The sequence below is a fragment of the Rhinolophus ferrumequinum genome, chromosome 22 (genome assembly GCF_004115265.2).
Source record: "Rhinolophus ferrumequinum isolate MPI-CBG mRhiFer1 chromosome 22, mRhiFer1_v1.p, whole genome shotgun sequence".
Classification (NCBI taxonomy): Eukaryota; Metazoa; Chordata; class Mammalia; order Chiroptera; family Rhinolophidae; genus Rhinolophus; species Rhinolophus ferrumequinum.
In genome coordinates this window covers 24,091,951-24,119,817 of record NC_046305.1, presented here as the reverse complement: position 1 = coordinate 24,119,817, position 27,867 = coordinate 24,091,951, and the positions used below count along the sequence as shown (strand labels likewise).

Here is a 27,867-nt window from a genome sequence, read left to right as displayed (position 1 = left end):
GCCACTGGAACCACTGCCTTCTCCCCACTTTTTGGTTTATTTATAAAGCAGATATTTAATACATTTCCAGATGGCAGCTCATCGCAAGCCCCACCCTAGCAAAGAGAAAGAAAAGGTCTCAGCGCCAGAGAGCTGGTGCCTGCCAAAGACCTCTATCCCTAGTTGAGGGTCCTTAGGGGTCAGTGACGCAAGAACCCCAGCCCTTGCCCTCCCCTCCTCCACGCATCTCTTCGCCCCACCCTTTGTGATTCAGAGCCCTGGCCCCACCCAAGGCGCTAATTTAAATTGACTTGCAGAACCACTAAGCTGTGCTGCAACTTACAGCTCCTTGCTGGAGCCCGCTTGGTCTTGCTCCTGAGGCCGCGGAGTCCAGGAGCGCGATTCTGGTTCGCGCGCTATGAGTCCTGCGTGGCGGGGCGCCCGCGCAGTGTTGCGCCTCCTCCGCGGGCTGACCATATTACTGCTGCTGCTGTGTCCACAGGCTGTGCGGAGTGAGTGGGGGATGGGGACCTAGCTCAGCTAGGTGAACCCTAGGCTGTGTGGGAGGGCCTGAGTCAGTCTCCGTGACAACCGAGAAGTCTGGGAACCTGCGGAAGTGAGGGAGGTGGGCATCGGTAATTACTCCCTTAATCTTTCCATTTAAGACTCAGAGCTCCTACTGGCACGATCCCAGGGGACAGGAAGAGGATCTCCGCTGCTAACCAGCAATTAAGGGTCTTGCTGTGGCGGACCAGCTGGCATGGCTTTAGGAGTGAGGCGTGGAGAATTGAGGAAGCACCCGCTCAGTATGCGGAACAGCCAAACATGCGGAAGCCAAAAGGCAGGGCTCAGAGTGAATTCTCAAACCTCCAGTTATCTCTTTAAGGGTGGGAGGCAAAATAGCTGACCTCAGTCGCCTCCAAACAGAGTCCAGTCATGTGCAGCACACAGCGCTGCAGATTTGCCCATCCCCTCCAGGTGTAATATTCCAAGGGGCGTCTGTCTTTGTTGCGTGCCTAACAACAGTATCTAGGCAGAGATATATACTAAACCACTTAAAAAAAATAATGAAGGGGACGGATTTATTCTCGACTTATTTTAGTCTTGAAATTAATTGACAAGGCAGGAAGCCTAGCAAGTTCTTGGTATGTCAGTTCTGCGTTGGATGGAAATGTTACAAGTACATCTAAAGCCATTGCTGCTTCCCTTATTCACCGAATGGAAAAGTGATTGTCCCTTCAGTTCCGTTTTTTTCACCCTAGGTGACTGCATCCCTCCCCCAGATGTACCTAATGCCACGCCAGCTTTGGAAGGTCGTACAAGTTTTCCTGAAAAAAGCATAGTAACATACAAATGTAATAAAGATTTTGTAAAAATTCCTGGCAAGCAAGATGCAGTGATCTGTCTTACGGGCAATAAATGGTCGCCGATTGCAGAGTTTTGTAATCGTAAGTTCTTCATTTCTTTTTACAAAAATTATGGGAATGAAATGTGTCTCGTTAAAATGTATCCCTCTTCGGAGTGACTTATAATTGATCATTTTCTAGCATTATTAAACCCCAGGGTATACTTGTTGGCACTCCATACTTCAGCTAATTGATAATCATTACTTCATCGAATAGGTCCTGCTTCTCCATTAACAGGTTCGCCCCACCTCCAACCCCCAACACTGTACCTCCTGAACTGACTAACAGAGAAGATAAACAATAGCTACTGTTGTTTAGGGAGTAAATTATATATGAATATGTTTGGCAATTACTTTAGGACACATAACATAGGCGCTCTATTCTCTTAAATTTCATTTTTTAATTAATATTTACCAAATACAACTCTGTGATGGCATTTCAAAAATGTCTCTCTATTTACTTAAAAATCTATGCATAGCTTTTACATATACAAATAGGTATAAAGAGAAGACTTGTTTCCTGCCTTTGAACAAGTTGGAGCAATGGAAGCTACGGTAAATATCGAAATTGCCACAAGTATTTTTTGAAACCATGTATTTAAGCTTTAACTTTTTAAAAACCTGTCTGTGATAGAAGAGAGTAGGTTGAAGTACATAAACCTTTGTATGTATATAATGTTTCAGCGTTTATAACCCTTCTGCATATATTACTTCATCTAATCCTCCAGATAACTCAACGAGGTGAAGAGGGGCTCACCCTTATTTTACAGTTGAGGAAACAGGCCCTCAGAAGTTAAATAACTTCCTTGAGATCAGCAGCTCTTATTCAGAAAAGCCAGGGTTCAAACTTGAATCTTTTGATTATAAATCCAAAGCCCTTTCCACTATGCCATGCCTCTATAAATTCATATTTGCCCAGATATTTAAAATTTGTAAATACTTTTATGTACACACTGGCTCATCTGATCCTGTCCCCATGGGTTGTTATGGGGATTAAATGAATTTATATGTGTAAAACATTTAGAAATATTCAATAAATATTAGATAGTATCGTTACTATTATTGTTGTTGTCCAGGACATTATCCCAGGAATCTGTAAATATCGGTTCTCAACTCCCCCTGTGCTACATGAGGCATGGGTATTTATTGAGTCAGTGGCCAGAACTGTGGCCATAGTGACATGTATGTACCAAACCTACTTCACAGGTCTCTAGTAATTAGAAAATGAAAACATATATGTGAACACACTTGATAGACTTTAAATGCCATAATGATATTAATATTGTTAAGTACCAAATATGTACAAAGAAATACAGAAAAAGGGGTAATGTAAGGACCAGATAATTCGAAGTAATTAAATATAAGTTATGAAGTGATACTATTTTTTGTTGTTGCTTTTGTTAATACTTTTAGGTAGCTGTGATGTTCCAACCAGGCTACTCTTTGCAGTTCTCAAACAGCCTTATAACAGACTGAGTTATTTCCCAGAGGGTTGCGTTGTGGAATATGAGTGCCGTTTGGGTTACACAAGGAATCATTCCCTATCAGGAAAAGCAACTTGCCTTCAGAATTTCACGTGGTCCAAACCAGATGAATTTTGTAACAGTGAGTATAATTTTAAAGGTATTCTTAATCCGATGGTGTTTGAGGAAATAGTATTTCTTCATTCATTTTGGAAGTCTATGTACACATATTCTCTTTAGAATGATTCTTAAAAGAACCATTAGAGTCATTTTATTTTAAATCAGGTAACCTAAATACTTGAGAAATAGGAATATTAATTTACTCACAGATTTCACATTTAATTAAAGATTACCGTAAATGAAATAAGTACATATTCTACATATGTTGCTTGTTTTGAAACTTATCAAATGAATGTAGGACTTCAAAAAAGTCTAAGAATAAGAGATTATCAATGATTTGGATGATGAATTTGTATAGATGTGCCTGATACTTTAATAAAAAAAAGAAATTTGTATTCTTTTCTAGAAAAATCATGTCGTAATCCTGGAGAAATAATAAATGGTTATATTAATATAACAACTGACATATTATTTGGCGCATCCATCATCTTCTCATGTAATACAGGGTAAGTTTTGATATACTAAATACTGTACTTTACAAATGAAAAAACAAATTAGGATGTATGATGGAAGTTTTTAGATTTGTGGCTAGTGTTTATAAGCTAATAGCAATAAAACTACCCCTTTATTCAAAGATTTTTCCCATGACCTCATCACAGTTAAATTTAGTAAAATATGGAGAGAAAGGAAGATTTCTTACACCATCAAATTCTCTCAATTCTTAGATTTCAGTATATATGTGATTCATTATAAACTTCTAAATGTGATTAGTAAAGGAAAAACTTGAAATATGTTGATGATAGTTGCAGAAATTAAATCCAGGTGTTGAATATGAAAGCAATCTGTCATTTACCTAAATAATAAATTTGCATATGTTTTTTTCTATATTCAAACAACCTGTTATAAAATATCATGGTTTAAAAACGTTTATTCCTACTGTGAAAATACTATTCTGGCTCAAATCTTTTACCAGTTATTTGGGTGGAGAAAAGGAACTCAGTCATTGAGTATCATCAGTGTCTTGGACGCTGCTGAAAACTTCATATTCATTTCTCATTTAATATCTGCAAATTGAATTATGATATTTTACTCTGTGTCCATTTTTCATAAAATAAAAATATCAGTATCACTTGTCTTTTGTACTAAACATAGCTGTTTGGATCATTAATATAATTAATATTGAATCTGGGAGTACTTTGAATCCTTTAAATATAAGTACATTCTATTATTCTATGAAGCCTTTATTGATCTTTTAGAAGTCAGAAATATAAAATATTCAAGCATCTAATTTTAAAATGCTTTAATATTTTCTAACATGTGCCCCACACCAATAAAAAAATGTTTTGCATGTTTTATGCTTTTTAATCCTTTGGATGTCACCTTTTTAAATTTAATTTCTTCTTTTTCTTTAAACTGCCATACGAACTCTGACCGCCTATTGTTTTGTCTCCATCTACTGGAATAGTAAATATGTTAAGATGATATTCTGCAAAATTTAAGAGAACCAACTTTTCTCTTCCCCTCGTTGTTTAGGTACAAATTAATTGGTCCATCTTCTAGTTACTGTATAGTTGTGGGAGACACAGTTGATTGGAGTGATCCATTGCCAGAATGCAAAGGTAAGACTGAAAAAGTCTAAGCACTCAGGTTGTGGGGCTGAATAATCAATGATAAATTACTTTCTGCCCATGAAGAATTATTCGCAGCATGTATTTGTAGTACCCTCACCTTCTAATGTGTGTCTTAGCTAATTTAAAGACTTTTATTTATAATGCTCCTTAATTTATTAGCTGTGGAGATAAAGGATCAAAAACAAACTGAGGTTTGTATTGTGCTTGGTCATTTATTATCTTAATTTCTCCTAACACTCAGGTAAAATAAATGTGGAAGTCCTTGGCTTAAGACCCAGTCGTTCTCAAATAGGTGCCCACTTCTTGCACTGTGAGGGGTCTCTGATGCACATAAATGGACAAATCTGTTTATACACCCCAGTCATGTCCTGTATGACCTTTATCCCTACTCCTTTGAACTTTGGGCTAGGTATGCACATCAGCGGTATAGACCATCCTCAAGAATATCGGCCACGTGCTCCCTTCAGCAGCACATATACTAAAATTGGAATGATACAGAGAAGACTAACATGGCCACTATGCAAGAAAGACATAAAAATTCGTGAAGTGCTCCATATTTTTAAAAAAAGAATATGGACCAGGAGAAAGGGCTCTTTCTCCCAGGCCTTGAAAGGCATATTGGCACAGGAATTCCAGGTGCCAGTTCCTGAAGCATGATTTAGAATGGGGTGGGGGAGGAGCCCTCATCGAGCACATCCCTTCAGCCCTGCAAATACTTTACCTAGTAGAGAGAGGCACAGCCAGAGGAAGCCAGAGCACAGCATTTTAATGTGTGGGAGCTAGGGCAGGAGTCCCACTTGCCTGAGTTCAGATTCTGATTACAAGGGCCTCCAGTCTTCATTCTTACACTCCATTAAATTTCACCTATGCTCCACCCAGAGTGATCCATTTGAAACACTAACGTGACTTGTCTTTCCTTCTTAGAGCTTATTAATGTCTCCTCATCACTTACAAAGTTGAAACCCCGTATTATAAAGTACAAGGCTAGTCATGGTCTACCTACTTCTCCCTGCTCATGCTTGGCCCTCATACTTTATGCTCTGACCATACAAACTACTGTAGTTTTCCATGGACCTCAATGCTTCTTCATGCCCCCACGTCATTCCTTATACTATTACCTCTGCCTGAAAGGCTCTTCAGTCCCATCTTTGCTTGGCTGGTTGGGTTTTCCTTTTTCTTATTCCGGGTCTGCTCTGATAGTCATTTTAAAAGCTTTCTGACCTACTAGTCTGGTTAACTGTCCTTCTTCTCTCTTTCCACACCACTGTGCATGCCTCTGTAATAATGCTCACTATTTTGTATTGAAATTACTTCTTTGAATCTCTTTCCCCACTATATTTGAAGACATGGGAATAATATCTTATTCAGTTTTGCATTTATATTTATAGAACAATGCCTGGTATGTATTAGGTGCTCAGAAAATGCTTGAATTGAACTGATGGTGATATGTGTAGTCATCATACACCCTAGTTGAGTGTAAATCAGATTAGCTTGTTTTTGCTTCTTGCAAAGCAATACCTAAAAGTAATTTATAAATTTGCTAGTATTCTCTGGGTACTTCAGGGCATTCAGTGTAATATAATTTAATGTACGCACATGATCACATTACTTTCCTGCTTAAAAAAATAAAAAAACAACTTCATGCCTTTAGAGAATGTGGAATCATTGAGATTTTTAGCAGGGTGACTGCTGGGGGAGGCACTTTTTATAATATAACTAGAGTAACTCTGCTTGTATGTGCTTTACAAATTCAGCTGCTCAGTAAGACTTACTTTAAGTAAAAGGCTGTGAGTCAGCACATGCTAAAAATTTTTTATCCTAAAAATCAAAATGTAATTCTGGCATTTGAGATCTTATGCCCTCTCCAAATGATCTATTTCTATTTCCCAAGTATGCCACTTGAATTTCCCAGGCATTCCATGTGACATCATTTCCGCATGGAAAGAACAGCAATGTCCTCTTCTCTGCTCTGTCTTTGAATAAAGGTCATCTTAGGGTTATGCTCAAGTTCCGTTTCCTCCCTAAAATCTCTGCCCTGCTTTTGCCACTGAACTCCTTTACTATTTTTTAGCACCAGTTTGATATATAACATGCACAGTTAATTGTAATTTTTATTTTACATATATGTTCTAAATCTTATTGCAGTCATGTGCTGCATAAAGCATTTCAATCAATGGTAGGCCCCTTATATGACGGCAGTCCCATAAGATTATAATGGAGCGTAGGTGTGTAGGAGGCTATACCCTCTAGCTTTGTGTGAGTGCACTCTGGGATGTTCATACAATGATGAAATTGCCTAACAATGTATTTCACAGATCATATCCCTTTATTAAGCTTCACATTACTATATTTCTATAAATTGGTCTTAAAGTTAGCATTCATGTTTTACAACACTTGTATCCAAAGCTCCAAATGTAGTACCATTACTTAATAGGCATTTATAAGCAGCCCCCATTAATAATGCTGAATTTAGAAAAATGATTTTTTGTTTTATTTTACTTTCAGGTGTACAAAACAACATAACAGTTAGACATTTATACCCCTCACAAAGTGATTCCCCCCGCCAAATCTAGTACCCGTCTGACATCATATATAGCTGTCACAATTCCATTGACTATATTCGCTATGCTGTACTACACATCCTGTGAGCATATATATATATAATATATACATATATAATATATACATATATTATATATATATAGTATATACTATATATATACTATATACTATAAATATATACTATAGTATATATTTAATTATAATTGACATTCAATATTATTTAACTTTAGCTTCAGGCATATAGTGCTAGTAGTCAGGCAGTTACACATTCTATGAAGTGATCTCCCTAATAAGTCCAGTGCCCATCTGGCATCCTACATAATCTTTACATTATTGATTATGTTCTTCAAACTGTATTTCACATCCCCGTGTGTGGGGACACAGTCCCAGAGAGCAATTTCCAGGCTTTTGGCCTCACATGAAAAGGTGGTGACTCGGGTAGTAGATGGTCATCAGCGGTGACTGGTTGGCCATCAGTGGCCAATTAGCCACTGACATAACTGCTGTGGCTGCGTTGGTTGGTTGGCTGGCAGGCAGAAAAGCGCACAGCGGATTGCAGATTGTGCGGATGTTTTGCTCGCTGTGTCTCACCCAGCCTCCAGCAAGACTGGGGTGCAGGAAGACCCCTTGTTGGGGTACTGGCGGATGTTTGCTTCGTGTGTCTCAAATCCAGCCGCCAGCGAGAATATAGTGCTGTGACTCCCTTATTTATGGCTCCGTTGGTGTTCCTTTTTGGCCTCACCATATCCTGAGTTCTTATGTGGGAAGCGGGACCAGAGTCCCTGCATGACACTGGGACAATATTGTGACTACTAATTTGTGCTTTTTAAACCATTTACCTTCTCTCCCATTCCCCCCCTCTAGTCTTTGATTTTTAAAAACAAAATATTTAACATGTTTTAATCTTATATTTAAAAAAAAACTGTCCAGTTTTATTAATTTTAAATATTCCAAAATATTTTAAAAGAAATTTTTGTGCAGAACTACTGCAATTGACAGTGGAATAATCAAGGGCAATAGAACACTTACGTATATAGACAGTTTATAGCACGTAAAGGTACTAAAGGCTTCATTCTGATCGGAGAGAGCTCTACTGGACTGTAAAGTAAAAGGTGGCCAAGGAGAACGGAGTGACATGCCACCTGAATGCAAAGCTAAGCAGTTTACATGGTTATATGTATTTTTTATTTTTACCCTTAGGGCTATATATGGGCTTCAGAAATTCTATGGACTCCCTGAGAAATGAATGTAAAATGTTGTACATATGCATTTTGCATTTATCTGGGGGTACAGTTTTTCATCAGATTTTCAGAGGGGTCTATGACTTCCAGAAAAGGAAGAACCACTGATGTAGAAAACATGTGGTAATATATAAACAAATAAATACACACATACATGACATATACGAAAATATATACATATATACACACACACATACATACATACATATACTGTTTCATGTTTGTAGTGAATAAGCTTTTTAATTTATTTTTTATTTTAAATTAAAAAAAAAAGTCATTCTCACTCCCCCACCTACCTTCCCTTTAGCAACCATCAGTTTGTTCTCTATATTTATGGGTTTGTTTCTATTTTGTTTATTCATTTCTTTTTTGTTTTGCAGTTTTTGTTTTTGTTTTTTAGATTCCACATATAAGTGAAATCATATGGCTTGTGTCTTTCTCTGTCTGACTTATTTCACTTAACTCTCGGTCCATCCATGCTGTCACAAATGGCAAGATTTCATTCTTTTTTATTGCTGAATAATATTTCAGTGTGGTGTGTGTGTGTGTGTGTGTGTGTGTGTGTGTGTGTGTACACCATATCTTCTTTATTCGTTCATCTGTGGATGCACATCTAGGTTGTTTCCATATCTTGGCTATTACTAGTAATGCTGCAATGAACGTAGGGGTGTATTTATCTTTTCAAAGTGGTATTTTTTCCTTCAGATAAATACCCAGAAGTGGAATTGCTGGATCATATGACAGCTCTATTTTTATTTTTTTGAGGAATCTCTATACTGTTTTCCATAGTGGCTGCACCAATTTACAATCCGACCAACAGTGTACAAGGGTTTCCTTTTCTTCACATCCTCTCCAACACTTGTTATTTGTTGATTTATCAATGATATCCATCCTGGGAGGAATGAAGTGATATCTCATTGTGGTTTTAATTTGCATTTTCCTAATAATTTAGTGATGTTGAACACCATTTCATATATCTGTTGGATATCTGTATGTACTCTTTGGAGAAATGTCTACTCAGTTCCTCTGCCCCTTTTTTAAATTGGATTGTTTGGCCATTTGATCCACTTCGTATTTATTTTCCTCCGTTTTATTAAGTCATCAGTTATTTAGAGCTTACGACCCGATGGTAGTGGCTAAGTAAGTCATGGCAGGTCAATGCTTTCATTGCAGTAACTACAAAATCTGGGTAGATTCTTTTCTAAATAATATTTTTAAAAGCATAAGGTATGGCTGTAAAACAACTAGGACTGAGTAAACCAAAATTCCTGGGGGTGGGGCTGAAGGCAAACCATTCTGAGATGCCCTGGGCTGAAGATCCATCTTGATCCGGATAAAAGACCACTGACAGGAAAAAGAGAAACTAGTGAAGCTTTAATGGTTATGGTGGGCTAGGATAATACACAGAAAATTGAGGTCCTCAAATGCAGAACCAGTTTTTCCCAAGAGTCATTTGTTGATTTCTGGGGCTGCATGTGAGATTGGGGAGCTAGGTAGGCCCAAAGCTTCCAAAGTACAAAATGAAATGTCTCTGAAACTTATGGTATTTGGACAAAAAATACTCATCAGAAGAACAAGCCTGTATCAAGCATATAGTCAGTCTCCCCCTTAAGACATTGTATTGTGTCCATTCTGAAGCTATTTGGGGAAGGAGGCTAGATTGTTGGGTTACAGGATTTCTGAAGGATAGACCTGGATCCGCCATAGTATCTCAGGGCTCAAGAAACAAAGATCCACCAGGCTGCCAATCAGAAGCCCAGAAGAGTCACTCCCAAGGAGCAGAGGCAAGAGCAGAAGTAGAGAAAAATCTCACTAAGACTGTAACCCAGCTCAATCCCTCATAGACTGAGGATGTGATCACCGCAAACCAATCTGCCTACCAGAAAAGGGGACCGTCTCTTTGGAAGATTATATCATCTAAATGTTTTATATACAATGTGTGGCATACAATAAAAAAATTATTAGACATGGAAAGAAGCAAGAAAATATAACCAGATTAGAAGAAAACAAAACCAGATAAAGAAGATCCAGATAACTGAATTAGCAGACAAGGGCTTTAAAATAAGTGAATAATATGTTTAAGACATCAAAGGAAAAGACAAACAGAGAACATCAATAGAGAATTCAGATCTATAAAAATGGGGTAAAATAGGCATTCTACAACTGGAAAATATAATATCTGAAATTAAGAACACAATAGATAGGTTTAACAGTGATTTGAACAAGCAGGAGAGAGTATTAGGAACTGGAGTAGAGGTTAATTAAAAATGCCCACACTGCAACACAAAGAGTAAAAAGATTTTAAAATAAGAATAAAAGTTTGAGATATTTCAGACATGTTAAACTGTTCTAACATGTTAGAAAAAGAGGAGAGAGAGAGAGAGAGAGAGAGAGAGAGAGAGAGAGAGAGAGAGAGAGAGAGAGAGAGAAGCAGGAACAGAAGAAATATTTAAATAGATAATGTGAATTTTCCAAAACTAATGAAATGCATCAACCAACAGATTCCCAAAGCTCTCGAGACTCTAAGCAGAATAAAAATAAAACCATTTCCAGGTACCTCATAGCAAAAGTTTGGAAACTCAAAGTAATAATAAAAGCACCAAGATGCAAAAACATACATTGTCAAAGGAACAACACAAAACTGATCACTGACTTCTCAACAAAAATTATGGAAGCCAAATGACATTAATCAGAAATCTTTAAAATACTGTAAGAAAACCACTGCTCACCTAGGATTCTATACCCAATGAACATATTCTTTAAAACTGAATGCAAAATAAAGATGTTCTCATACAAAAACACTAAGGGAACTTGTCACCAGCAGACCAGACCTATACAAAATGAAAAACTAAAGGAAATCCTTCAAGTAGAATGAAAATAATCCCAGGTAAAACATGAAAATGCAAGAGGAAATGAAGAACAATGGCAAAGGTAAATGAATACTGACTTTACAAAAGAATAAATACAATGTCTTGTGGGGTTTGAATTATATGTAGAACACAAATGTACAATAGCAACAAACCAAAAGGCAGAAAGAGGTAACTTGAATTTAAAAGTTACAAGGTTTTAGCAGTACTAAAAAATGGTAAAAATGTTAATTTGCATAACTGACTTACAGTCTAATATATATTATAATCTCTAGAGTTGTCATGAGAATAATAGCGAAAGAATGTATAAATCACAAACTAATAAAGGAATGATAATGAATATTTAATCCAAAAGGCAGTAAGAGAGAAACAAAAAGAAAAGTAAAATAGATGGGTGGAATACAAAACTAATAATAGTGAGGTATTTGATATAAACCTAACTATATCAGTGATTACATTAAGTGTGATTTGACTAAGATTGTCAGATTAGATTAATAAAAATAAAACTTAGCTATTTGCTGTTTATAAGAGCCACAGTTTAATAATAAGAACACTGCATAGGTGAAAGTAAAGAAGGAAAAATAGACTGTGCAAACAAGTACCACGCACTCACACACACACACACATACACACACAAACACAAAGCTGTTGCAACTCTTGATATCAAAGTACATTTTAAGATAAGACAGTTCATAATGATAAAGGGATCAGTTCAACAGAAATATATCACAGTCTGAAATCTATGTGCACTTAAAAATATAGCTTCAGTCTGTATATATAGCAAAAATGGACAGAAAGAAAAATAAACAATCCACAATTATAGTTCTACAATTCCACATATCTCTTTCAATAACTAATAGAACAAGCAACCAAAAATCAGTAAGAATATGGAAGATGTGAACAACAATTAAACTTTAAAAAATTGATGATAAGAGCATTGAGTCCTAGAAGGACGCATGGCAAAATTTTTTCAAGTGTACATGAAACATTGACCATGTACTGGGCTCTAAATCACAGTGCATTTCAGAAGATTAAAATTATTCACAGCATGCTGTCTGCTGTTTAATGAAATTAAACTAGACACCAAATAACAAAAAGATAACTAGAAGAGTAACTTCCAGAAAATTTAAACTAACGTAGTATAAAGTCCTCTGGATCAAAAATGAGAACTAACTTGGTAGAACAAAGAATACATTTTATATATGATAGTCTTAGATGAAAAGTCCATATAAAACTTCACTTACACTAATAATAATATATATCATTTTTTGAGTGCCTGCTAAGCGCTATGTTACTTTCTAGTATTTTACTTGAGTTATCCCTTATAGTATCCTGTGAGAGAGGTAAAGGAAACAAATGACATCTGAGCGCCTAGAGCAGAATGTATGTTTATGGTGCTGGCAGTAGCAGTATTGGATGATATAACGTGTTGTTTCAGGGGCAGACATTGTGTGAAATAACTAAATTATTTCCCTTCTTCCTTACAGTAATGTTATAAAATCTGCTCTATTTTTATGCTCATTTTACTGATGAGAAAACTGAAGTTTAGAGGGATTACAGAACATGGTCTAGTATGTGGTGTAACAGTCTTAAGCATGATTCAATACTGCCTTAAGAGGGAGTTGTATAAGCAACCCAAAGTCAAACAGGCACTGAAAACCTAAAATTTTACTATGCTATTATCAGAATAGGATCTCCTTTTTAAATGTTTTATTTTCAATTAGAATGGCATACAGTATTATATTAGTTTCAGGTGTACAACATAGTGATTAATTATTTATATAACTTACGAAGTGATCACCCTGAAAGTCTAGTACTATCTGTCACCATACATAGTTATTACAATATTGACTATTTTCCCTGTGCTGTACTTCACATCCCTGTGACTATTTTGTAACTACAATTTGTACTTCTTAAACTCTTTCTCCTTTTTACCCACCCTTCCTAACCCCCCTTTCATATTGCAACCATCAAAATGTTCTCTGTATCTATGAGTTTGTTTCTATTTTGCTTGTTTGTTTATTGTGTTCTTTAGATTCCACATATATCTTTCTCTGTGTAACTTAGAGTAGGATCTTAATGGAAGTTGCACTTCAGATATTTGTTAGCTGACCTACAATCCAAAGAGGAACAAAACTAATATATGTAAAGTTGGTAACAGCTCAAGAGGAGAAAAAGGGAGTTATTTTATTCCAATTGACTTTATTACTTTAAAAAAGAAGTGAAACAAAACAAGTTCCCAAGGTCACTAACATATCCTGAAAACTCTGGAAAAAGTAACTATGTTGTGATTATTTGTGTTGGTCCAATGGTTGCATCCTGCTGTCCTTTCGTCTTGGCATGAGTAAAGGAAGACAATTTATGAGAAAAAATACCTTTATTTGGGGTGTGTCACAGAATGAGATCACTAACTCTAATTTCGGTTTTCTTTCTTCGCACAGAAAACAGTTTAAATATCTCAGTACTACTTTGGTGTATTTAGTTTTCTGTAGGTATAAATTATATAAAAACAAAACCAATGTAACGTTTCAGTTCCTTTGGAAATGCGCAATAATATTTAGTTTCCTAAATGTCATATTTAGGTGTTTGTAGTGGGGGGGCAAAGAGAAGAGTCATTGAGAAAGCAATTGGTTCCAAATCTTAATCTGGACAGCATTATTTAGCTAATTTTTTAAAACATTTTTTTCCTCCACAGAAAGTTCTCAAACTTCCAAGGTCACACCAACTCCTCAGAAACCCACCACAGTAAATATTCCAGGTACTGAAGCCCCATCAGCTCCTCAGACACCCATCATAGTAAATGCTTCTGCTACAAAGGCCATGCCAACTCCTCAGAAACCCACCACAGTAAATATTCCAGCTACAGAAGCCTCATCAATTTCTCAGACACCCATCATAGTCAATGCTTCTGCTACAAAGGCCATGCCAACTCCTCAGAAACCCACCACAGTAAATATTCCAGCTACAGAAGCCTCATCAATTTCTCAGAAACCCATCATAGTAAATGCTCCTGCTACAAAGGCCATACCAACTCCTCAGAAACCCACCACAGTAAATATTCCAGCTACAGAAGCCTCATCAATTTCTCAGAAACCCATCATAGTAAATGCTCCTGCTACAAAGGCCATACCAACTCCTCAGAAACCCACCACAGTATATATTCCAGCTACAGAAGCCTCATCAATTTCTCAGACACCCATCATAGTAAATGCTCCTGCTACAAAGGCCATGCCAACTCCTCAGAAACCCACCAGAGTAAATATTCCAGCTACAGAAGCCCCATCAGCTCCTCAGACACCCATCATAGTAAATGCTCCTGCTACAAAGGCCCCACTAATTCCTCAGAAACCCATCACTGTAAATGTTGCAGCTAAAGAAGCCTCATCAACTCCTCAGAAAACCATCACAGCAAATGATTCAGCCACAATAGCCAAAACATCCCCTATATCACATGTTTTATCTACAGAGACCCCACCAGCATCCCAGACTCCCATCATTGCAAATACTTCTGCAACACAAGTCACAGTAACACAAAAGTTCACTACTGTACATGACTCAGTGATTAAGCGTCCACACACAACACAAACAGTGCCCTCTGCTCATATTACAGCAACACAGAGTCAAGCTGTTACCAGGGGAACCACAACGTTTCGTCCAGAAACACTTTCTGTAGGTGAGTTGACATTGATCTGGTTCCTGAGTATGAATCTAATGTGCTATGGTAGAAATTTCAACTTGACCAGGATCTCAAAATTAAATAGTCTGTGATTTATTGTAACCTGAGTTTTTTCATACTAATGTTCTGGACATTCTTCAGAGGCAGACTTGGGTTGTGCTACGTCAAATCTTTAAAAAAGAAACATTTTGCTATAATATAGAAAAAGGTATGGCCAGTAAAAATAATGCTGAATTAAAGTTGGTGAAGAAATTTTGTTTTCTATATTAGCTTTAGGGAGTCATTGCATTCTTCAAGACCCTTTAAAGAACCAAGTACGTACCCTCCTTAAGGTTGATTTCTGGGTTTGGTTGGTTGAGAGATACCCATCCCTCAAGTATGCCAAAAGATCTCTTAGATTCCCTAAAGTTGCTAACTTGGTAGATAGAGCATCTAAGTAATTGAAAACACAGAGTTCTTTGGAATAGTTCATATTAACACAAGGCTCTTTAAATAAAAGCTTGTTTTATAAAAGTGGAATAAAATATGCCATAGACCCCTCTTATGAAACCCCTCTTACTAATTCATGTGCTCCAGTCCACCAGGATGTTGCTTTGTCTCACAACATGCCTAATATATAGCCCTTTTTATAGACATTCTTGTTCTCCAACAGAGATAACTTACTTTTTTGGTTCCTTGGAAAATCTCAATAGAACTGAGCCAGGAAATAATTTTTTAAAAATCATTTTAACATTTTCATTGAACTCTACACACATACAGAAAAACTGCATAAAACATACATGTGCAGCTCAATAACTTTTCTAAAACAAGTATTTGCGTAACCACCACAAATATCAAGAAATAGAACATTAGTAGCCCCCCAGATTTGACCCCTCAGTTTCTAGATGTTCTGTTCATCCTCTGACTTCTCAATCCAGTAAGACTGTGGCTTTCTGCTTGTTATACCACACGGCCTAGGTATTTCCCTCAGCTGCATATGAGTATATGCAGAATCCCATTCCATGCAGTTCTCTCTCTCAGCTTTGATCAGTTTCTGCCTGCACTTACTAGTTTGTTCTCCAGGGCCTTCAAACCATTGCTACTGTTGTTTTCAATATTTTGTCCAGATTTGCTATGTTGAAGTCTATTTTGCTATTACCCAGATAGTTTTTAAAAGCTTAAAACATTATAGATATTACTGTTTAAATTTCTTTTGTATATTTCTTTTTTCCATTAGGTAAAAGGCCAAATACACGCAAATACTCAAAATCTCAGCTCATTCAGTTCCTCTCTTTAAAAGGGGAACTTCAATTTCTACCCAGTTTTGGTCACTTTTCAATGGCATCAAATAATTGTGGTTTTAAGAATAATTTTACACATTATTACCATGTTTTCATAATGATTTCATACATTTCACAATTGCTACCTTGAAGCCTATTTTGCCATTACTTGGATATTTGTAAGAATTTAACCATTATAGATATTTTTGTTAAAGTTCCTCTACACATTTCCCCATTCCCATTTCTCTTGGCCTAAGGCAATTGAGCCCTGAGGCAGTGTGCAAGCTTTCTATGTTTCTATTCTTATGGCACGTATGTATCCATAAGTAGTGAAAAATATTGTTTTGTATTTTATTTATAATTCACATAAACATGTCCTATTTCTATTATCTAACTTGACTTTTTGCACTCAATATTGGTTTTGTGGCTTATGTTTGTACATTTAAATTTAGCTCATTAATTTTAACACTTGTATGTGTTTGCTGACTTTTTAAATTTTTAAGACATCTCTGGGCCTAAAATTTTTAGATTTAATATACCCAACTTTTAATATAGCAGGTCAAGGAGAAATGTTTCACTTTACGTAAATTTGTTATAGAGCTAACTTTGTTGAAATATTTTTCTGCAAAAAATACAAGATAATTTACCACCTTCAAATTAAACTTGAGTCAATTGTTAAGATAAAAATACAACCAATATTTGAGATCAAGTTTCTTTGTTTTTTCTTTTTTATTAAATTTATTGAGGTGACATTGGTTAGTAAAATTATATAGGTTTCAAGTGTACATTTATATAAAACATCATTTGTATATTAAATTGTGTGTTCACCACCCAGAGTCAGTTCTTCCATCACCATATATTTGACCCTGTTTACCCTCTTCCATTACCTCCCCACCCCTTACCCTATAGTAACGCTAAACTGTTGTCTGTGTCCATGAGTTTTTGTTTGTTTGTCTTGTGCCTTTGTTGCTTTCAGTTTTATATCCCACATATGAGTGAAGTCATGTGGTTCTTGACTTTTCCTGTCTGACTTATTTCGCTTGCATAATAATCTCAAGATCCATCCATGTTGTTGCAAATGGCAATATTCCATCTTTTCTTATGGACGAGTAATATTCCATTGTGTATACGCACCACATCTTCTTTATCCAGTCATCTATTGAAAGAAACTGGTTGTTTCCATGTCTTGGCCACTGTGAATAATGCTGTAATGAACACAGGGGTACATATATCTTTACAGACAAATGCTTTTAGATTTTTGGGGTAGATGCCCAGAAGAGGAGTTGCTGGGTTATATGATAATTCTATTCTTAATTTTTTGAGGAACCTCCATACTGTTTTCCATAGTGACTATACCAATTTACATTTCCACCAGCAGTGTTTGAGGGTTCCTTTCTAACAGGTGTGAAGTAATATCTCATTGTGGTTTTGATTTGCATTTTACTAATAGTTAGTGAAGTTGAGCATTTTTTTGTATATCTCGTTGGCCTTTTGTATGTCTTCTTGGGAGAAGTTGTCTATTCAAGTTCTCTACCAATTTTTTAAGTTGGATTGTTTATTTTTTTGTTGTTGAGTTCCATTAATATCCATTATATACTTTGGATATTAGCCCCTTATCAGAGGCTTTGTTTGCAAATATTTTCTCCCATTCAGTTGGTTGCCTCTTTGTTTTGTTGATGGTTTCTTTTGCTGTGCAGAAGCTTTTTAGTTTGATATAGTCACTTACATTTATTTTTGCTTTTACTTTCCTTGCCTTTAAGGTCAAATTCATAGAATACTCTCTGAACCTGAGGTCCATAAGTTTAGTACCTATGCTTTTTTCTATGCAGTTTATTGTTTCAGGTCTTATGTTTAGGTCTTTGACCCATTTTGAGTTAATTTTAGTATGGCCATACTACCCTGAACATGCCTGATCTCATCTGATCTTGGGATCAAGTCTCTTATTTGCAATTAATTTATTCTTTAAATATCATACCACTGCTTTAAAAAAATTTTTTAGTTAAATTTATTGGGGTGACATTGGTTAATATTATTGGTTAATTAATAGGTTTCAAATGTACAATCCTATAATACATCATCTGTATATTGCATTGTGTATTCACCACTCAAAGTCAAATCTCCTTTTGTCCTTACAGCAACCTTGCAAAATAAGTTTCATTCTATAGATGATAAATTAGAGGCTCAGAGATTAACTTAACTTATATGATTCATATACAATGCATAGTTAATAGGGACAAAATTGGTGTTTAAACATGTTTGCTGTCTCCAGATTCTATGCTTTAACTGCTATGCAATATTTCCTGTTCTCCATGATACATTGAGTAAATTTGTTCACCACTTAAGAGAGCAATTTATTTATTATAAATATACCAGAGGTGGCAAAAAATGTATACACATTTTAAGAGATGTTATCTATGTATTACTTTTTGAAGTTGAATTGAATTACGTAGCAATGTGTAGTATGACATTTACTCAAAAGGTGGCATTAATCAAAGGAATGCTAACGTCATTCACTGTATTACAATTTTAATACACTTTTTTCCTTTCTTAAAATGTGTATACTTTTTTTTTGGCAACCTCTATATTTATCTGAAAATGAAGCTGTTTTTGCAATGCCTCATTCATAGTCATGGAAAGATGTAAGTAAATAACGTGATATGGTAATTTAAGTTTTGATAGAGTTTTCATAGACTAGATAGAGTTGAAAGAGACTTCAGTTTTTGTAGTTTCTTGATCATAGGAATGGATCAGCAGTTACTATTTGAGCTTTTGATCTTGTTTCTTGTCATTAAATAACATAATCATTTACATGGCGCTTGTTTCAGTATTCATGTAACTGTTGTGTCTTATGTTTTTATAGTGTTGACTCTATTAAAGAGATATAGGCACTAGTGTATGTGTTATTTGATTGTGCATAATATATAATTGTTTTCATAAATATAATTATTTCTTTTAGTTATGGAAATATGAATGACTTGAACTTTTAAGTACAGTTTATATATATATATGTGCGAGTGTATGTATATATATGTATAAAACTGCTAGCAAATCAATGACTCTTCAACATTTTTATTTTTGTAATTCTTTTTTTGTTTTTCTTTAGGGGTCAGCACCATTGCATCTGGTAAGTCTGGCTTTCTGGAATTTAAAAGACATGGTCATCACTGTTGGATGTACAATCCATATTTCTGGAAGAGAATATTGTCTTTTAACTGTCTTAGGAAAACTATTAAAAAGCGGTGTTTATGGGAGCTAAAGAGAAAACAGGTAAATGCATTTTATCAACTTGTTTCGTGGACACCATCAGGTACTTGGTACGTTCCTCAGTGTTCCCAACCATGTTTTTTGTCCAAGGTAATGTTAGGAAAACTTAAAATCATTGGACCAATCAATCAATTGAGTGCCTACTGTGTCAATGAGTCATTCTAGGGATGAAGAACCATAAAAAGAAGAAAGTTATTAATACAGTTTTTATCCTCAGATATTTTATAATTAATCATAAACTACTTCTTGACCATTTCTACATTTCTGTCCTACCCCAAATAAAATAGAGTTCTACCTTTGATTATATCCTCTTCCTTTTCCCTTCCCCGTCAGTGATTTAAAGCAAAGTTATCATTAAAATATATTCCGTTGCTGTAGGCGTGAGGCCCAAAACATATCTATGTTACAATTTCTTTTCATATTTGGTGCAGTCCTTTTCTTTTTGCCCATAAATATATTATTTGACGTTATACATTGACAAGAAGATTAATAAACTTCTAAAGAATATGATAAGATAAATCTTTGTTAAGAAGAACCGTTAAATTTACATGTTGATAAAAATATCCAACAGAAGATGCACTCTTACAAAAAATGTATATTTTAAAATTATGTCCTTGTAATCTGCAATCTCCTATCTTATGCATGCATGAATTAGCCAAAGGACTGTATCACTGAAAGCAGGTATTTTTAAATTATTCTTTTATTATTATTTATTATAGTTCTTTTATAATTTGAATAAACTTCCCTTAAGCTGAAAGATTTATCTTGAAAGATTCATACAGTTGGAATTCAATTAGTTCATTCTATATTTTAAATAGAAGTAAATGTGTTCTAAATGCAAATCCCATGATTTAGTGATATAATGTTCATGACATTATGTTTGTTGTGATGAGTGTAATAGATGAGCTTTTTCTCATCTGCTCAGTGGTATTCAATGAAGATCTGAAATACTTACTATTTTCTCTGAAATTCTTGAGGTATACACTATGTGATTTCCCAGAAACTTTTCTTCAGGGTTAGTTGTAATTCTTACTTGTGCTCAGAAATAAAGAGGAATTCCTTTCCTCTTAAACCAGACATATGACAATAAAATTTATTGTGTAAATCAGGTCACTTTTCTCATTTTAAAGAAGCAAACTCCACTGCAAGGAAATTGCTTTTATTGATTATGCTACAATGTAAGTAAATAATACAGATAATATTATAACTTTCGAAGTATTTGAATTTTTTCCCATTTAATTCTGCTAAGAAAGAGAAACGGACTAATCTTCTCAGAATTTCCTTATTTGCCATGTAAGTGAAGCCTGTATTGTGAATTTTAAAAATATTCTTCGGCTGGTTCTATAACAGTGTTTTTTCTCTCTTTTTTTATTATTGCCTTCTCCCCTTTAAAAAAATTTTCAGACATTTTTTAGACATTTTATTAACTTTTCACACAATCTTATAATATAATTATGTCCCATTTTTCATCTGAGAGAACTGTGGCTTGGCAAGATTTAGAACTTACCCAAGGTCACATCTATTAGGTGCTTAAATAAAGGCACATGACTAGTTTCTCCAGAACTAGGTACTTGCAAGTCTAGAAAGATTCTTGTCCTAGTAGAGGATAAGAAACTGCACAACTCAAATTTGACAATTAACATAGTCCAGATTCTTTACAAGTATTGCTTCTCCCCCCTCCATTGCTTAAATCTGGTATTGTGACATTCCTAAGTCCCTTATGGAAATTAAAAGTTTAATTAAAGGAATATTAAATAAAAAAGAGAATACTCAGTGAAAAATCTAAAATACATTTTCTGTATCCTTTAAACATAGATCCTTATTTCCTAATGCTTTATGTCTACCAGAATATAGCATATATTACACACTAGCCCAAATTCAAGTGTACTTTGAAGAGTCTTGAATCACCAGTGGGGATTTGAAATGAGTGTGATGCTGATAAAGGGTCTTTATTGTATCTTATTATCTGTCTATGCATGACAAAGTTAAATCCCACTATAAAGTGACTTCAATTACCTACCTGTTATTCAGAGTTAAGAAGTTAGGTAATCATGTAATTTTTCTGTGATCTGTTTAGTCGGAAAAGGGAAGTGTGTGAATTTCCCTTATTTTAAAAATTTGAAGAAATAACGGAGGCACAGAAAATCCAGTGATAATAGCAAGACACTTAAAGGGTCCTATACATGTTGCTGAGGAAGTGGTACTGAATCCTGACTTATAAGTCTGAAAATATAAGGTTTGCTCAAGCACATTCATTTTTCTTCTGCAAAAGTCTCTTTCCAGTGTGAAATCGCCTGTCCACAGACCTCAGTCCCTTTACTCTGTTATGTTAAATAAGGTTAGAAGGGAGAACAAAACCTCTCTACAACTTTCTTAGTTTCTCATAGCACATGGACTACATTTCTACCTTATTAGATATAAGTGATACTTTTTGAAGTGACTAGGTGAACACACACTTCTTCAGAAAAGGAGGCAAGCATCATTTAATTAACACCAGATCTTGTAGGTAGAATTCTGACTTGGGTTCTTTAGAAATGAAGATGACACTCTATATTTTAGTGCTCTTAGTTTTCTTGTCTGCAAAAAGAACATCATTTCATGAAATTAATAAATATTTACTAAACACTTTCTATTATTTGCCAAGCACTGAGCTAGTTATTGGAGGTGACCAAATCAGATAATGGTGGAAAATTGCTTTGCAACATTTTAAACAGTATGTAAAAATAATTCTACATTGGGGGACATTACTAAAATATCTCTTTCACTTGGAGAAAACCATTTTTAAAATTATGTACTTTTCCTACCTCAGAGCTCTTCAGTTAATGACTAAGAACATGGAATTATAATCATAATTTAATTCAAAATTTACAGTTTAATTTATCCCAAGTTGCATAAATATTAAATTGACACTGATTCACTTTTGGGATGGTTTCCTATAGATACCAAGTGAATTTTGACTTCATAAACTATTGCCTTCATAACTTAAAGTTTTTTTGTTTCTAATTTGGGAGATAATACTCCCTTATTAATTTACTAAGGAATCATTTCTGTAGACTTATGTTTCTCATATTTCATTATTTTACTCTGGTTTTCTGTTAAACTATCCACCTTCACACACTTTCTTATAGATTTACACGTATGCGTTGACCAGTGTTCTAGACATAGGCTTTTACTTCTGTCATCTAGGTATTTTGGATCACTTTTAAATTTCTATCTTTATTTATCATTCAAATAGAAAATGGAGTGTTTTTGCAGCAGTAGAAAATGGTGAGGTTAATGGGACATGGTCAAAGGAAAACAAACTAAAAATTTTGAAGAGCCATAATTTATTTTATGAATACAGTCTTTCCAAGTTTCTGGCATGGTGGTAGGGCATCAGTTAAAGAAATTGATCGGGTAAAATACTGTAAAAACTTACCTGTGATGGAAACAGTTTTTTTGTTGTTGTTGTTTGTTTGTTTTTGTTTTTGTTATTTAAATCATGTGTCCTTATGATAGTGCAATTGTGTGACATTTATATTTGCTGATTTGGAACCAAATATACCTATTAGACACATTAGCTTCAGTTTGCTTTTCTGGTGTCATCTCTAATTTCCTTTGTAGACAGATCAAAAGTAGAGTTCAAGGACATTGGAGAGTGGAGTGAGGAGGAAATACATACGGTATATGAAAATCAATCAGCAAAGCTTTTAAAATTGTGCATGGTGGCGTTGAAACACTTTAGAATCTTTTAAAACCTGTCAAACAAATTTTATTTGATCATTGTGATACTTCATTTTAAATATTTTCTTTCATTTTTCCTGAGAAAACAGGATTAAGGATAAATAACATGCATTTTTACTCTCAAACTTGTAACCTGAGGAAACCATATACAAAATATAATTCTTGTCTTCTATATTTTCTTTAACTTGCCTCATAACCAGTATGTTTGTTATTGTGAAATTACACTGTACATGTAATTGCTCATATTTATGTTAACTGTGTTACCAAATTTTTCCCCTCAAGGACTTGTTGCTGGTACCATAATAATTGGTACCCTAATTCTAGTCAGAATTTTCTGGGACTATGGAAAATCAGGGTGAGCAGAAATTCTAATGATTTAAAACATTTATCCTTAGCTTCTTTCCAATAAAACTTGATACTATATGATGAGTAGATAACTTTCTTAGCTTAACTGTATTTGTCAATACGCTATCTCTGTATTTCTTTTGTCTGAAATTACTACCCTGGATGAGTAGACTTTGTGTGTTTTTTCAAATTCCTGAATAGATTCAAGGACATTAACGACAGTTCAAAGGAAAATGATTTGAAAGCCCAAGTCTCCCTTTGCAATCTATTAATCAGCTCACCTTTTTCCTTAATACAATTTATGATAGTATGTGTGTGTTATACCAAATCAAAGAAATCTAGGAAAAGCCAACTTCTAACATATTGTTAAATTACCTGTGCTTAGGCCTTTTTCTGAATTGTATTTATTAGTACATGCCAATCTAGCCCAAAATAGCCCAATGGTTAAGAGGGTAGGTTCTGGAACTTGGCTGTTTGGTTCGATCCTGGGTCTACTGTTTAGGTGCCACGTGACTGTGAGCAACTAAACTTCTCTATGCCTCAGTTTTCTCATACAGTAAGGATCAAATGAGTTGCCACCTGTAAAGAGGTTAGACCATTGCTTGGCATGTGGCAAGCCCTCAGATGGTGAAACAGTAACACATGAGAAAAAAAATGGTATTATTTGAAACATATGACCTGCATTGAATATAAATAGACAGAGGGTGCCAAAAAACTGTATACACATTTTAAGAAAGGAAAAAAACTATTAAAATTGTAATACTCAAAATATACAGATAACAAAAGATGAATACAAATCATGTTTGACTTCTATAATTCCAAGAGGTGCTCAAAGTGGTTACCATCAGCGTCCAGACACTTCTGATTACGGCGAACTACTGCTTGAGCATAGACAAGTACTCTTAAGATGTGTATACATTTTTTTGGCACCCCCAGTATATATTAAGTATAATGTCATGGTTGACTCTGACGTGTTCTGTAGACAAACAGGATTATTTAAATTGATCCTCTACTGTTATCTTACAGATTTTACTGTTCAGAAAACGAATTATGGAGTTCATATAAACTTGAGTTATTTCTAAACTGTCTTAATTCCTATATTTTCATTAATTAAGAGCAACTATGTTTAAATGCTGTTACTTAACTGCTGGTTTTAATTCTTTGGGTGAGCTGTCTACTTTTTGCTCTATATAACTCTTTCCTTTCTCCTTAAATTAACAATATTATTTAAACCTATTATAAGCTAAAATATGTGAGTGCTTTTTAAATCTCTAAAGGGTTCAGTCTTTTAGTAAAAATATTTGACCATTAGGTTCTGTTTTTTTTTAATAGTTTTTACAGATATTTGTTTACTGCCAATGAAGTAGTCTAGAGGCTATAATAGCAAATGTAGTAACATACTGTATTTCCCCGAAAATAAGACCTAGCCGGACAATCAGCTCTAGGGTTTCTGTGAGGGAATTCCCGCCCGTTCTCAGGAATTTTTTTCGCTTTCCCATTCCCGAATCCTAAGATAGAAACTGTTTTCTGTTCTGCATGATGAATCATTTCCACAAAGTGACGGCTGATACTACCAACCACCTGGGTTTAAGGAACCGATTTCCCCAATTTCCCGACCAACTTTTCTCGAGGATTCCGGAATGGGAAAGCAAAAAAAATTCCTGAAAACGGGCAGGAATCCCCACCTGGGAACCCTAATCAGCTCTAATACATCTTTTGGAGCAAAAATTAATATAAGACCTGGTATTATATTATATTAGACCAGGTCTTATAGTAAAATGAGAACACGTCTTATATTAATTTTTGCTCCAAAAGATGCATTAGAGCTGGCTAGAAAGATGATTGTCTGGCTAGATCTTATTTTCGGGGAAACACGGTATGACTTTCTCTTAGACATTTCAGAAACTTTCTAAGAATGTGGTTTAGAGCCCAGTCAAAACGTACAGAATTCTCAGTCATATAAAATGAGTTGGTATAGATGCCTCAGCAAAACTACTATGGAAGAAAAAGTAAACCACCCATTTTATGTATTTCCTTGCATTTGTTCCTGCCCTCATTATGGATTAGAGCATTATGAATTTACCTTCCAAAGCCAGTGCTTTGGGGCTCCGTAGGTGAGAGGGGTGGAAAGTAATGAGTTTATAGGGTGTGAGCTAGCTAGCTCTTGGCTGTTGTCAGTTTCTTTACATTCTTTGGTAAAATAATTGGCCATGATATTTTTAATAGGATGAAAAGTGCTGAAACAGAAGGAGGAAATATTTGTTTAGAATTTTATTGATGTTTGCAGTAAACCTAATTCCTCTGTTTCTGAATAAGAGGAAATTCATGCAAACTACTAAGAGTTTGCCTTTTTCATGTGCACTGAAAAAAACGCTCCACTTGCCTTACTTGGGAAGTAAATATAAGCTTTTCAGGGTAAGAGCTAACTTTGTACATTCCTGGTTATTCTCCTGATTTCATATTGATTAAATTAAAATTTTGATCTTAATGAGGACAGGGGAAAGAGTTAATGAGTGTAGAGGCGATAATATACCCTCTTCACCTGGGTGATCCTTTGTGTTTGCCTATCAAAGGATTTTTCACTTCTTTTAGAAGTGTTGAACTTGTATGATAAATTTTAGTTTATAAAAAAAAAAGGATGTGGTTGTAGGAAAATGCTGGCATTGCTTTTTGATTCAAATTAAAATTATGTAATTCAATTAGTGTTTTCCTTCTCTGCTGTTTAGCTCTTATTACACTCGTGAGGACAACAAAGCACAAAATGCTATGTTTCATAATTTAACTGTGACTCCTGATGCCTCAGAAGTAAGACTTGGTAAATTATAAAAGGTATCTGGTTCTATAACATCACATTTCTGTATCTTGCAAAAGGTCCGTCAATACAGTTGCCTCAGGATTTATCTGTGACTGTCAAAGGATAATAGAGACTTAAACCTCTATTATTGTCAGCACTGCTTTTCTTTGTTGAATGAATGACTAACATTTTAAACCTCTCATTAGCATGATGTCATCAATTCTCGACTCTTAAAGCATGCTCTCATCTTGTGTTTCATACTCAGTTTATTGTAATGATTAGTTGTTAACAATGCCACAAATATTTGGAAAAAAAACAAAAGGTTGATACTTAGGGCTTCCGAACAGGAATGCCCTCATTATGACTATTTGCATTATGAGATGATTGGCTTATATTGTATTCATTTCTTCTTTTTACTTGATGGCTTTGAGAGTTTCCAGCGTTTATGAAATACTAAAATTTGTTTTAAGGTATCTTTCCAAAGTCCTATTTACGGATCTTATAAGATATCTCTTTTATGTTGTTACACAAAATTATTCATGTTAATGTATCAGTGAAGCTTTCTAGATGTCTTCTTTTGACAAAACTTTCTCATTGATTTTTAATCTGAAAGTATCTTAATTGATTCTAATTTGGCCACTTAAACTCCAAAACTAAAAAGTAAAGTGTCATATTTTAGTTGGTGTTGCTATAGCTACTAATCTCTAACTATACTGGTAAGGTTGTCTGTATTCCATAACTTACTAATTTTGCATTTGTGTGGTACCCCAGATCATCTGATTAATTCATTTATGGTTTATCACATAGTAAATAGAAAATTAGTGTTTATCACCAGTAAATACAAGTATGTTGATTTTAACTTTTTCTTTTAACTTTCAGGACACGCATATATAATATTGACAGTTTTGCTTGTGATGCTAACAGTCATTGGCTAGCTGACTAGCCAAAGAAGACATAAGAAGAAAGTGTACACAAGTACACAGAATATTTCTAGCTCCATATAAATTTCTGGAGGCGTGGACACCATGTATGCAGTCGTGCTCTTTGTTTTGCACATTATCATTGTCTTTAAGGTGCATAGGACTATCAGTGAAGTGAGTAGAAACAAATGTGTCCTGGAATCACATTCTCAACACTCTCAACCCTCTTGATAGTAGAACAACTCACAAGCCTGAGAGTGATTACTTTCCTAAAAGTATAGGAAAGTGTAGACATTTGTTCATGCTTAAAAGGTGAGCATGAAGAAAAGGAAACAAGTGACTTTTTTCCACTAGATAGGTAATGTTATTTTTACTTACAAAAAAAATAAATAAAACACTAAAAACATTAATTGGATATTGAAAACAAACAAAAAAGATATTGCCTAGTCTCTTTTAAGCAAAATTGCCAGAGAGATGAACCACATTATAAAATAATCCTTCTTAACTCGAAGGCATTTTCCTATTTTCTAATTCTATTAAAATGAGTCTGAATGTGTTGACAAAATATTTTAAATGAAAAACATGCTAATGATCCAGAGTGTTGAATTTCGTGGGTTA

The 27,867-nt window shown here is 34.9% G+C and overlaps 1 protein-coding gene and 1 non-coding gene across 8 annotated transcripts; both read left to right on the top strand.

Annotated features, from left to right (window-relative positions):
* Positions 1-274: 274 nt before the first annotated feature.
* On the top strand, positions 275-27,413 carry CD55 (CD55 molecule (Cromer blood group)). 7 transcript variants are annotated; one of them, XM_033093835.1, is made up of 10 exons: positions 275-491; positions 1,242-1,427; positions 2,798-2,989; positions 3,374-3,473; positions 4,501-4,586; positions 13,964-14,941; positions 19,307-19,327; positions 23,473-23,545; positions 26,262-26,350; positions 27,209-27,413. In XM_033093835.1, exons 1-10 carry the CDS (start codon positions 398-400, stop codon positions 27,262-27,264), a joined length of 1,875 nt encoding a protein of 624 aa, XP_032949726.1. In that variant the 5' UTR covers positions 275-397; the 3' UTR covers positions 27,265-27,413. The 7 variants fall into 7 exon arrangements, with proteins under 7 accessions (XP_032949726.1, XP_032949728.1, XP_032949727.1 ...); XM_033093837.1 differs by having other exon boundaries at positions 26,262-26,340; positions 27,209-27,366; XM_033093836.1 differs by having other exon boundaries at positions 276-491; positions 26,262-26,364; positions 27,209-27,344.
* Positions 5,053-5,159, top strand: LOC117015490 (U6 spliceosomal RNA). Its single transcript, XR_004421728.1, has one exon. It is a non-coding gene; the product is annotated as a U6 spliceosomal RNA (small nuclear RNA).
* Positions 27,414-27,867: the final 454 nt, after the last annotated feature.

Coding starts and splice junctions, on each gene's coding strand:
- CD55 (XM_033093835.1), top strand. CDS start 398: ATGAGTCCTGCGTGGCGGGGCGCCCGCGCAGTGTTGCGCCTCCTCCGC. Junction 492..1,241: donor GTGTCCACAGGCTGTGCGGA/GTGAGTGGGGGA, acceptor TTTTCACCCTAG/GTGACTGCATCCCTCCCCCA. Junction 3,474..4,500: donor ATCTTCTCATGTAATACAGG/GTAAGTTTTGAT, acceptor CTCGTTGTTTAG/GTACAAATTAATTGGTCCAT.